The sequence below is a fragment of the Anolis sagrei genome, chromosome X, assembly GCF_037176765.1.
Source record: "Anolis sagrei isolate rAnoSag1 chromosome X, rAnoSag1.mat, whole genome shotgun sequence".
Lineage (NCBI taxonomy): Eukaryota > Metazoa > Chordata > Lepidosauria > Squamata > Dactyloidae > Anolis > Anolis sagrei.
The window spans coordinates 16,404,606-16,416,993 of record NC_090034.1 but is presented as its reverse complement, the minus strand read 5'-3'; the positions used below and the strand labels follow the sequence as shown (position 1 = coordinate 16,416,993).

Sequence of the window (12,388 nt, the reverse complement as noted above, 5' to 3'; positions counted from 1 at the left end):
TGAAGCTCCCCAAGCCCCCCCCCCCCTGGCTACATGCCTGGGGCTAGGCAATAAACAGGCACATTTGGGTGCAGAGAACTCTCTTCTTCGAAGGCTTTCATGACTGGAATCACTGGGTTGTTGTAGGTTTTTTCGGGCTATATGGCCATGGTCTAGAGGCATTCTCTCCTGATGTTTCGTCTGCATCTATGGCAAGCATCCTCAGAGGTAGTGAGGTCTGTTGGAAGTAGGAAAAGGGATTTATATATCTGTGGAATGACCAGGGTGAGACAAAGGACTCCTGTCTGCTGGAGCTAGGTGTGAATGTTTCAACTGACCACCTAGATACGGGCTAGAATACCTCTAGACCATGGCCATATAGCCCGAAAAAACCTACAACAACTCAGTTTGGACAGCGATATTTTCAGAAAACGTAATTGTCTAGGCAACCGCAATCCGGACCTGCCAGCCAGTGAGTCATCATTTGGATGATCCAAAGCACTCATTAGCCAAACATCCTCAAATCTCTCCATTAAAAAAAAGGTTTGGCTACAAATCTAGAGGGGCAAATCAGTGAAACACAGTGTGATTTGCGTCTGCAGAAACCAATTTATGTATTGAGTTGTCAGGCCTGGAGCCAACAAAATTCAGAAAGATCAAGTGCCATTTCAAACCTTTGTCCATTTATCCTAATGAATCGCCTTTTTCGCCTTCCCTTTTGAGAATGGAGTGATTCGCACCTTGGAACATCTTTTCAGGGAAGACAAGAGAGAAAGGAAGGATGCATTCTAGGCAAGCCGCCCTGCTTCTGGTTCAACGCTTTCGAAAGAAGGGACAAAAAGGCTCCCATTCAAGCAGCATTCCTCTCCCTCTGCTTGATCAGAAGGGCTAATAAAATACTGAAAGGGGATCTGGGGTGAGCTTTTCTCAACCAATTGACAGAAACAACCATTAAACTAATTAAGCTTTTCCCTTCCTCCTTGTATTTGCTTTTTTGAATTTGTTCCTTCTGTTAGTGACTCTGTCAATTGAGTGGTGACACAGGATACAGACCAAAAAAAATCCTTTTTTTATTTTCATGGCTCAAAATGATATCCTTAGTTTAGTGTGATTTGAGCCTCAGGCTTTAATTTCGGGAGATCTTGTGCCTTCCCAAACATTATGTAAAATGTCTCAGACAGTCATTTAAGTCAGGGCATTTGAGGTTTTCGTGTCTAATTAAACAATCCAATTAGTCTCTGAATAATTTTATATTTAGCTGTGAAACAAGTAAACAGGTTGAATGACTTGGTTTGAAGAGCAGAGCCAGGATGCTTGCTTCTTAATTACAGCTCCCAGAAACCCCCAGCTAGCAAGACCAATGTTCAGCAGTGGAACTCTCTGCCCCGGAATGTGGTGGAGGCTCCTTCTTTGGAAGCTTTTGAACAGAGGCTGTGTGGCCATCTGTCGGGGGTGCTTTGAATGCAGTTTTCCTGCTTCTTGGCCAAATGGGGTTGGATTGGATGGCCAATGAGGTCTCTTCCAACTCTATGATTCTATGATTCATGCAGACTGGGAAAATGGGTTTTCCAGATTTGCCAAAAAGGGAACGAGAGGCGTTGAACTGATGATGCATACTTTGTCAAATATGACATAGACCAGTGGTTCACAACCTGTGGGTCCCCAGATGGGATTTCTGCGAGTTGTAAGCCAAAATACCTGGAGACCCAAAGGTTGAGAATCAGTGCCATAGATCATCATGATGATTTATTCATCATGTCAGAAGCGAATTGAGAATACAGTTATAATGAATAAAAAACCAGAAGCTGGCCATGTCAAGTGGCTGTGCTGTGCTGTAAGAAGGTCCTTATTGTGCATGTGGCAGGACACAGGTTGCATTGTAGTATGTGATCTGTGGTTTGCTCTTCTCCACACTCGCATGTCATGGACTCCACTTTGTAACCCCATTTCTGAAGGTTGGCTCTACATCTCATGGCCCGCGAGCACAGTCTGTTCAGCACCTTCCATGTTGCCCAGTCTTCTGTGTGCTCAGGAGGGAGTCTCGCATTTAGTATCAGCCACAGATTGCGGTTCTGGGTTTTTAGCCTGCCACTTTTGGACTCTTGCTTGCTGAGGTGTGCTTGCGAGCATCTCTGGAGATCTTAGAAAATAATTTCTTGATTTAAGGTGTTGGCTTGCTGGCTGATATCCAAACAAAGGATGGGCCAGAGATGTCAATGCCTTGGTCTTTTCATTACAGACTGCTACTTCCTGACAGATATCAGGTGGTGCAATACTGGCTAAACAGTATAATTTTTCCAGTGGTGTAGGGCTTAGACATCCTGTGATAATGTGGCATGTCTCATTAAGAGCCACATCCACTTCTTTTAACATGGTGATATGTATTACACACTTGGTATGCGTATTCTGCAGCAGAGTAGCAAAGCGCAAGGGCAGATGTCTTCAATGTTTATGGTTGTGATCCCCAGGTTGTGCCAGTCAGCTTCCGTATGACATTATTTCTAGCACCCACTTTTTGTTTGATAGTGAAGCAGTGCTTTTTGTAAGTATGTGACTTGCAGTATAATGATGATGATGGTGGTGGTGGTGGTGGTGGTGGTGGTGGTGAAGAACTTATTACTCGCCTCTCCTTGAAGTTTGAAGCGTAATACTACATGATTCATACAGAGGGATTAAACACAAAACTATTAAAATGTCTGTCTATTTTCCTGTCTGTCTGTCTGTCTGTCTGTCTATCTATCTATCTATGTATGTATGTATATGTGCGTTTGTATGTATCTTTCAAGATGGTCCCCACTTCCAGAGACCATTACAACTCCCACCAACTACGAATCTGGACCGAACTTGGCAAACCCACCCATCCCGCAATGACCAAAATAAAATACTGGAGGCTGGGGAGGTTGGGGGCTGGGGAGGAGATGTACCCTGGACGATGGGGATTGCAGTTCACCCTGAAGGAACTTCCAGAGAGCACCGTGAACCCCATCTATGATAGATCTGGACCAAACATATCCATCATGACCAACTTTAAATATTGACAGGGTTTAGTGGGTGGCAATAGCAAAGAATGATGGGAGTTATAGTTCACACACAATCAAAGAGCATTCAGATCATAACCCATGATGGACTTGGATTAAATGTGACACACATACCCATCATGACCAGCTTTAAGTACTATCAGGGTTTGGGGAGCAATGACAGAGGATTTGGGGAGTTATAGTTCACCCATATGTGAAGAGCACTGTGAACCCCACTGATGATGAACGTGGACTAAGCTTGGCATATGTACCCATCCTGACCAATTTAAAATGCTGGTGCGGTTTGGGGGGTATTGACCTAGCATGATGGGAAATGTAGTTAACCCATATCTTTTGCATTTTCCTATGGGTGAGATAGTAGAGATGACTATAAACAAACTATATTATTTATGCATACTGAATACATGAACAAATAAAAGCGAGTTGAAGGTTTTTAAGCAGAGTCTGAATGGCTCTGTTGGGGGTGCTTTGATTGTGCTTTTCCTCCCTGGCAGATAAGGGCTGGACTGGATGGCCCTTGGGATCTCTTCCAACTCTATGAGTTGATTTATTTATTTGTTGTGTCAGGGCAACCAGTCAATTGTATTACATTTCTAACAGAACAAAACAAACAAACAGACAGACAAAATACAAAATTTGCGAGTTTGGTAGTTGATTAAATGTCCTTTGACCAGTATCTGGCCACTTGGAGTGCCTCTGGTGTTGCCGCAAGAAGGTCCTCCATTGTGCATGTGGCAGGGCTCAGGGTTCATTGCAGTAGGTGGTCAGTGGTTTGCTCTTCTCCACACTCGCATGTCGTGGATTCCACTTTGTGGCCCCATTTCTGAAGGTTGGCTCTGCATCTCGTGGTGCCAGAGCGCAGTCTGTTCAGCGCCTTGCAAGTCGCCCAGTTTTCTGTGTGCCCAGGGGGAGTCTCTCATTTGGTATCAGCCATTGGTTGAGGTTCTGGGTTTGAGCCTGCCACTTTTGGACTCTTGCTTGCTGAGGTGTTCCAGCGAGTGTCTCTGTAGATCTTAGAAAACAATTTCTAGATTTAAGTCATTGACGTGCTGGCTGATATGAGTCGATGACATAGTAGCATACATTAAAGCTGAGACAATATATTGCTTTCCTGCAGAGCGTAAGCCATAGCTGGGAGTGACCTTTGCTTCTTCGTTTGTGTTTTGTTGGAGCTGATGACTTCGTCAGGGATTATTAATTAACCATCCCTCTGATGAGAAGCAGTGTAGTGTGTGTCGCATTGCACAGTGTGAAAGGAATCAGCCTGGAAAGGGGAACACAATGTCCACCCGGTACCACCATGCAGCTGCCGATGGCAACCTGGAATTGCTGAAGGAAGCCACCAGAAAAGATCTGAACACTTCCGATATGGATGGGATGACTCCAACTCTGCTGGTGGCCTATCATGGCAATCTGGACGCTCTGGAAATCATTTGCCGAAGAGGGTAAGTACCGTCAGCCTATGGACAGATCACAACATATTGTGACTGCAAATGTAGGGTGTCCTTAGCTTATAATTTAGGGAGAATAAATTTGATATACCCTCAAAAATGTATAGCCCCTTAAAACAATTAAAGATTTCATTAGTAGAGAAGTGTCACAAAATTGCAGTAGGTACTTGAAATGATTAGTGTGTGTATTGTCCAAGGCTTTCATGGCTGGAATCACTGGATTGTTGTAGGTTTTTGGGCTATATGGCTATGTTCTAGAAGCATTCTCTCCTGACGTTTCGCCTGCATATATGGCAAGCATCCTCAGATTAGTGCATGATTGTACACCAGACATGGGCAAACTTTGGCCCTCCAGGTGTTTTGGGTTTCAACTCCCACAATTCTGGACAGTCTCGGGCCCTTTCCTTTTCTTTTTCCCTTTCCTTTTCTGCTTAAGTGGCTGAGGGGGGAAAGGAAGGGGGCTGAGGCTGTTAGGAATTATGGGAGATGAAGTCCATAACACCTGGAAGGACCAAGTTTGCCCATGCCTGGTGTACAATCATGCACTAATCTGAGGATGCTTGCCTTAGATGCAGGCGAAACGTCAGGAGAGAATGCTTCTAGAACATGGCCATATAGCCTGAAAAACCTACATTTCTGATGCCAATCAATCTGTGTCAAAGTTGATCCAGGAAAGAGAGCCAAGGGCAGTCCACACCCAAAACATGGCTGGAAGAAGGAAATAGACAACATATTGCTTTGTACTTAATAGGAGTTCTGTGTAGCTTTGATGATGATGTTGATGATGATATATTGAATTTCTTACCCATTTCTCAAGGTTTGAGGTGATTGATAACAATAATAACCATAATAATAATAATAATAATAATAATCAAAGTATGGATTGTCAATGTTGCAGTCCCAGGTGACAGCAGGATTGAAGATAAACAACTGGAAAAGCTGACATGATACAAGGATTTAAAGATGGAACTGCAAAGACTCTGGCAAAGCCAGTCAAGGTGGTCCCAGTGGTGATTGGCACACTGGGTACAGTGCCTAAAGACCTTGGCCTGCACTTAAACACAATTGGCGCTGACAAAATTACCATCTGCCAGCTGCAGAAGGCCACCTTACTGGGATCTGCGCGCATTATTCGCCAATACATCACACAGTCCTAGACACTTGGGAAGTGTTAGACGTGTGATCCAATACAACAGCTAGCAGGGTGTCTGCTGTGGACTCATCTTGTTGTGTTTCTAATAATAATAATAATAATAATAATAATAATAATAATAATACACTTTATTTATATCCTGCCTTTTTCTACATACTGAACAGCAACATACAACACAAAGATAAAGGGCTTCCCATTTTTCTATCTCTGGTGTCTGGAGGCAATGCTCAACTCCAGCCATGGGAAGGTGCTATTGTACCATTTTTCCATGCCAAGGAGCCTGTTGTCCATGGACATCTCCGATTGTGTTACTGGCATATCTGCAATGTGAATGAGGCACCATTTTACCTTCCCGCCGAGGCGGTACCAATTGATTACTCGCATTACATGCTTTTGAACTGCTAGGTTGGCAGGAGCTAGGGCTGACAGTTGAGAGCTCACCCTGACTCACAGCTTTGAACTACCAACTTTCCAGTCGACAGCTTTCCTGCAGCTAACGGTTCAACCTGCTGTGCTACTGTGGCCTCATAAAAACAGAAAACCATTAAAAACACATATATTAAAAGATGTAGACATAAGAGTAAGACGGATTAAAACTCATTCAATAACATGCCAGTTTAAAACGAAAGCGTCTAGATTAGAACTTGGGACTCAGAAAACCATTCCTTTTAGATCAGCCATTTACAGACGTATGATACTAATTGACATAAAACATACACAAGCTAATTTGTATGTATAGAGAACTTTAAAAATAATTAGAATAATTCAGATAGAGTGTGCCCAAGTCTCAGGTCCTCCTCTTTACTTCTCAGATGGGAAGAATCTCAGGGCAAGAGCACAGCCTTGAAAAAATGTGTATGTCTGCATGTGTATTTTCTCACTCTCTATTTTTTTCCTGTGGTATTTTATCCATTTCCGATATAATATCTCTTAAAATAAGACTCCACTATAGGACACGTGAAGGGCCGTGGTGGTGCAACGGGTTGAACCACTAAGCTGCCAAACTTGCCAAAAGTTCAAATCTGTGGGACAGGGTGAGCTCCTGTTGCTAGCCCCAGCTTCTGCCAACCTAGCAGTTCGAAAACATGCAAATATGAGTAGATCAATAGGTTCTGCTTTGTCGTGAAGGTAACAGCACTCCCATGCAATTATGTTGGAGGTGTCTATGGACAAAGCTGGCTCTTTGGCTGAGAAATGGAGATGAGCACCACCTCCCTGAGTCAGACTCAACTAGACTTAATGTCAAAGGAAACCTTTACTCTAGTACATGTGGCTATACAATACTAATAATCTAATAATATCCACTGGGGTTTAGTTCCAGAACTCCCCATGGAAACCAAAATCCATAAATACCAAAGTCCTATTATATACAATCGCATAATAAAATAGTGTCCTTGAGATAAAATGGCAAAATCAAACTTTGCTTCTTGAATTTTTAAAAATATATATTTTCAAACCCAGAGTGGCAATATCCCTGGATGCTAATCCATACGTACAAAGGGCTGACTGAATGTAAATAAATAAAATTAAATGTCCTGCTTTCACAATAAAATTTCTAGTTTTAATCACTTTTCATTTGTTATTTTCTATCACTGGCCTTTGGGCAATACTAAAAGTAATATGGTGAAAACCATTTGGACTTCAGGTAAACATAAAATAAATATATTGCTTTGTTTCTAGCTTTTAGGTGTGGCATGCGGTTTTATATGCCATCATTTACAGCCAATAAATGTGACCTTTAAACAGCGCAGTTGCTTTCCGTAATATTACAGTCATATTCTCCAGTGATCACAATGAACACAGTTTAATAGATATAGCTAAGAGAGGAGGGAAAATTAAGTCTGCTTCCTCACTCTGAGGAAATATCAGTCTCAACCTGAGATGATGTAACTCAATCACAGATCAATGGTGTCTCCATTATTGATAGGTAAAGGTAAAGGTTTCCCCTGACATTAAGTCCAGTCGTGTCCGACTCTGGGTGGTGGTGCTCATCTCCATTTCTAAGCCAAAGAGCCGGCATTGTCCATAGACACCTCCAAGGTCATGTGGCCAGCATGCCTGCATGGAGTGCCGTTACTTTCCTGCCAAAGTGGTACCTATTGATCTACCCACATTTGCATGTTTTTGAACTGCTAGGTTGGCAGAAGCTGGGGCTAACAGTGGGAGCTCACCCCACTTCCCAGATTTGAAGCAATGATCTTTCGGTCAGCAATTCAGCAGCGGTTTAACCCACTGTACCACCAGGGGCCCCTTATTGCTACTATTCCTATTTATCATCAAGTTGGCTCATAGTTAAGAACAAGGGTGAGACAACAGGAAATGAGAGAAATCTACCCTTTGGAAGGGATATTCACTCCTGAAAGAGTTATTACCATGGAGGAAAGGGGTCTCAACTAAACTTTATCATCAATCTTCGTTTCCACAGTTTCAAAATCCAATCATCACAGGGACAGAAAGTGAGGTGAAAACCTCAGGGGCACAGAGAGGAAAGCAAACACCATCTGGAGTGTTACCACCTCCTTGTGCTATCCAAAGCTAGCTCTGTGTGTGTGTGTGTGTTTACACGCACACATACAGTAGAGTCTCGCTTATCCAACCTTTGCTCATCCAACATTCTGTATTATCCAACGCAGTCTGCCTCCAGCCCGGATCCACAGCTGTTTCAATACTCCGATATTTTGGTGCTAAATTTGTAAATACAGGAATAATACAGGAAAAATACATAACGTTGCCTTGTATTGAACTGCTTTTCCTAGTTTTGTTTGTTTTTTTTGAAATATTTTTTATTTTATTGAGATAATATAGAATACATGGAAAGAGGGTGAAAATTTTCAAGAAGATAGGAAAGTAGGAAATTGTATTGATAAAAAAAAATTCAGGTCCCAAAAAGAAAAAAGGACCCTAAAAAAGGAAAAAGAAAAAGAAAAAAAGAGAGAACAAAAATGACTTCCTTCTAATTCTGCCCATTTTTATATCTTTTTGTCTGTATTTATATAATCCATTTTTGTGTTTCTTAGTTGTGAGCTAAGTCCAGTTACTTGTCTTTATGTCTATTTTCCCTATAGTCAACAATTATTAATTATTGACCAAATTGTTAGTTTATCTGGGTTGCTTGTATTCCTTTTTAATTAAGAAAAAAAAACAAGTAATATGTCCATGTCTTTTCCTGTTGATTTGTTGTGAAACATAATGTTTTGGTGCTTAATTCGTAAAATCATAATGTAATTTGACATTGAATAGGCTTTTCCTTAATCCCTCATTATCCAACATTTTCGCTTATCGAACATTCTGCAAACCTGTTTATGTTGGATAAGTGAGATTCTACTATGTATGTATATATGTGTGTGCGCATATGTAACTGGAGTTACACTTGAAAAAGGTACATGTTCCAACTTACATACAAATTCCACTTAAGAACACAGCAACTGAGCCTATCTTGTTTGTAACTTGGGGACTGCCTGTACAATCCACTCTGCCGCATTGGCATTCTACCCTGTTTCCGTTGCCTGGATGGGTCAGGTCCCAAGTACCTGTGTTTGAGTTGAACGTGTGGCGGAATGAAAATCATGCATAGTTCATGTTTGACCAGTCTGCACACTGTCTTGCCAGAAAAAAAGATGTGCCACTCAGATGATCAATAAAGAACAAGACATTTACTCTTTGTAATGCAGAACCACATATGTCCAGTCATTTGATCAGTTGCATTGACTCACAGTGTCCTTTTAGAAAGATTCAAAATTGTCCTTTCTGTGTCCATGTGAGAAACCTTCTTTCAGCAGCCATGAAGCAAATCTGTCTTTGTAAGCTCCTGCACAGCAAAGCTAAATCTAAATATGTAACTGTTGCCAAAACTCCCAGGCTCAGCTCCCCGGCGTAGCCCAACCAATCCGCTTCATGCTTTGCATTTTCAGTTAACACACACCAACTGATTTTTACATGTTTCAAAAGAATGCTAGTGTTTGAGTCCTTTATGTTCTTTTTTTTTCCAGAGGTGATCCAGATAAGTGTGACATTTGGGGGAACACCCCTCTTCACCTCGCAGCTGCCAATGGCCATGTCCATTGCGTTTCCTTCTTAATCACTTTTGGCGCAAACATCTTCGCCTTGGATAATGACATGCGTTCCCCCCTCGATGTGGCTGCCAGCAGGTGCCATTACGAATGTGTCCGGATTCTCGACAACGCTGCCACCGAGCAGACTATCAAGAACCCCAAACGAGTCTCCAGGCTGAAGGCTCAGGCCCCACGGGATGTCGAACGACATATCAGTAAATGTGAGAGACGTCAAGAAAAACATGAACATCAGATGAACAGGAATTTCGACAAAGGTTCCGTGCATTTAGCAGGGGGGACGGCCACAAGGCCAAAGGTGACTGGTATCTTTAGTCCCCGCTCACTAAGCACATTGCCCAAGTATCTCTCAGATACATTCAAGCGGAGGCCCAAGAAGAAAGGGGAGGATGTGGACAATCAAGAAGGAGGAGGAAGCGGATGGGAGAAGGACGCTGGAGCTGGGCGAACTGCCGTAATGGATGTATTCAGTGAAGAAGAAGAAGACCAACTAACTAAGGAATTTAACAGAAAAACCAGCATTTCCGATGGTGAAGAAGAAGAAGAGCAAGGATCTAGGTCTATCTTCAATCGCCCTGGTCTTGGCAACTTAGACTTTTCAATGGGGAGAAATGCTGACCATAAATTAATGAAGAAAGAAGATGTTCGTTTCAAAATACCAAATGGCCTTCTTTCCTTCGAAGAGCCAGAGGATGCAGACGATGCGGACGTAGAGACTGATCCCAACGAATCTTGGGCTGAGGAGGAAATTGGATGGGATGATGGCAAAGTGGAGACCACCCCGCTTGAGGTCTTCCTGGCAGCACAGAGCTTGGATGAATTCCTTCCCATCCTGATGAGAGAGAACATCGATTTAGAAACCCTTATGCTTTGCTTGGATGAAGACCTGAGGAGCATACAGATGCAGCTGGGTCCAAGGAAGAAAATCCTCCATGCCATTAGCAGGAGAAAGCAGGCGCTGGAGAGTCCTGGCAAAGTTGGAGATACTCAGTTATAAATAGTAAAGAGTGCTAACTACTTAGTCCACTCCATCTGGCAGTCATCTTTCAGAGAGAAAAAGAAGAGTAGGATTTTTTCTCAAGATGAATTTGGCATTCTGGGGCTACTTAGCAGAAGCAGCTTCAGAAACTAACAATGAGCTCTGTGTTGTCTAAATACCCTAAAGCACTCATGGGCAAACTTTCTAAGTTTGGGGCCACATGGCAGGCCGGAGTGGCATAGGTGGGCCGGGAGGGAAGGGGTTCTCCCCAGTTCCCCTCCCTGCCCCTTCCTCCTTTTCCTCTTCTCTTTCAGAGGCCGAAAGTGAAGGAAAGACAGGAAAGGTCAGGATGAGATGGTGGACAGGAGAGAAAGAGTGTATCCATTAGACCCTGTATTGCCTACTCCTGATATAGAATCCCAGTGCTAGAAGAAATCCCCAAGAGCCATCCAGTCCAATCCCCACCATGCAAGAAGGCACAACCTAAGCATTCCCGATAGACAGCCTCTGCGAAAAAGCCTCCAGAGAAGGAGACTCCACAACACTCCAAGGCAGCATATGCCACGCTCCAGGAAATTCTTCCTAATCTTTTCAGTCCAATCTCTTTCCCTGCCATTTGAACCCATTGCTCCCTTGTGCCCTAGTCTCTAGAGCAGCAGAAAGTCAGTTTTCCCTATTTTCCTCAATGGGACACACTTTTAAATCTTGAAACATAACCTCTGTGGAAAAGGCTTCAGAGAAGGAGACTCCACCATACTCCGAGGCATCCCATGCCACTCTCCAGGAAGTTCTTCCTAATCTTTTCAGTCCAATTTATTTCCCTGCCATTAGAACCCATTGCTCCCTTGTGCCCTGGTCTCTAGATCAGCAGAAAGTCAGTTTTCCTCTTCCTCCTCCTCAATGGCACACCCATTGAAACCCGGAACATGGCTCTCATGTTCCCTCTCTATCTTCTCTTCTCCCAGCTAAACATTACTCAGGAGGAAAGGAGGAAGAAAAAAGAGAAGTAAGGAAGGGAAGAAGATAATGGAGGGAGGAAAGAGAGATGGAAGGAAAAACAAAACGGAAGGATGGAGTGAAGGATGGAAGGAAGGAGAAATAGAGAAAGGGAAGGAGAGAGGAAAGAGGGAAGGAAGGAAAGACAAAAGGGTAGAAGGGAAGGAAGGAATGAGGGTCAAAGAGGGAGGGAAAGGGAGGGAAGGAAGAAGGAAAGAGAGAAGGAAGGAAGGATAGGCTAAAATGGTGAGAGAAAGGAGGGCCTGAGAAAAGATCCCAAGGGGCCACATCTCCCCCCCCCCCTACCGAAGCTGGGTTTGCCCATACCTGCCCTAAAGGCACCAAATCCTGGCTGATCTTTGAGGCTAAACAGGATCAGCCCTGATTAGTACTTGGATGGAAGACCACAAATGAATGTCCAGTACCGTAGGCTATACATTTCAGAGGAAGGAAGTGGCAAACCTACCTATGAGGATTCCTCACCTAAAAGGCTGCAAAATTACTCTATTTACTTGAATCTAATGCTCAATTTTTTTGGCTAAATGGCCTCACCAAAAACAGGGTGCGCATTAGATTCACATAATACGATCATTTATTTATTTACTACATCTTAGTGCTGAGCCAAAGCAAAAGGGGAAGCTGCTTCTGGAGCATCTGGAGCTCCTATCTGAGGGACCCCCACCTTGTGGGTCCCGACCCCCAGGTTGAGAAATGCTGCTCTA

General features: G+C 43.2%; 1 protein-coding gene across 1 annotated transcript; it reads left to right on the top strand.

Moving 5' to 3' along the window:
• Window positions 1-4,257: 4,257 nt before the first annotated feature.
• Window positions 4,258-12,379, top strand: LOC132782002 (ankyrin repeat and SAM domain-containing protein 4B). The gene is made up of 2 exons (XM_067473170.1): window positions 4,258-4,462; window positions 9,611-12,379. The coding sequence occupies exons 1-2, from the start codon at window positions 4,299-4,301 to the stop codon at window positions 10,686-10,688; spliced, it is 1,242 nt and encodes a 413-aa protein (XP_067329271.1). The 5' UTR covers window positions 4,258-4,298; the 3' UTR covers window positions 10,689-12,379.
• The last annotated feature ends 9 nt before the right edge of the window (window positions 12,380-12,388 follow it).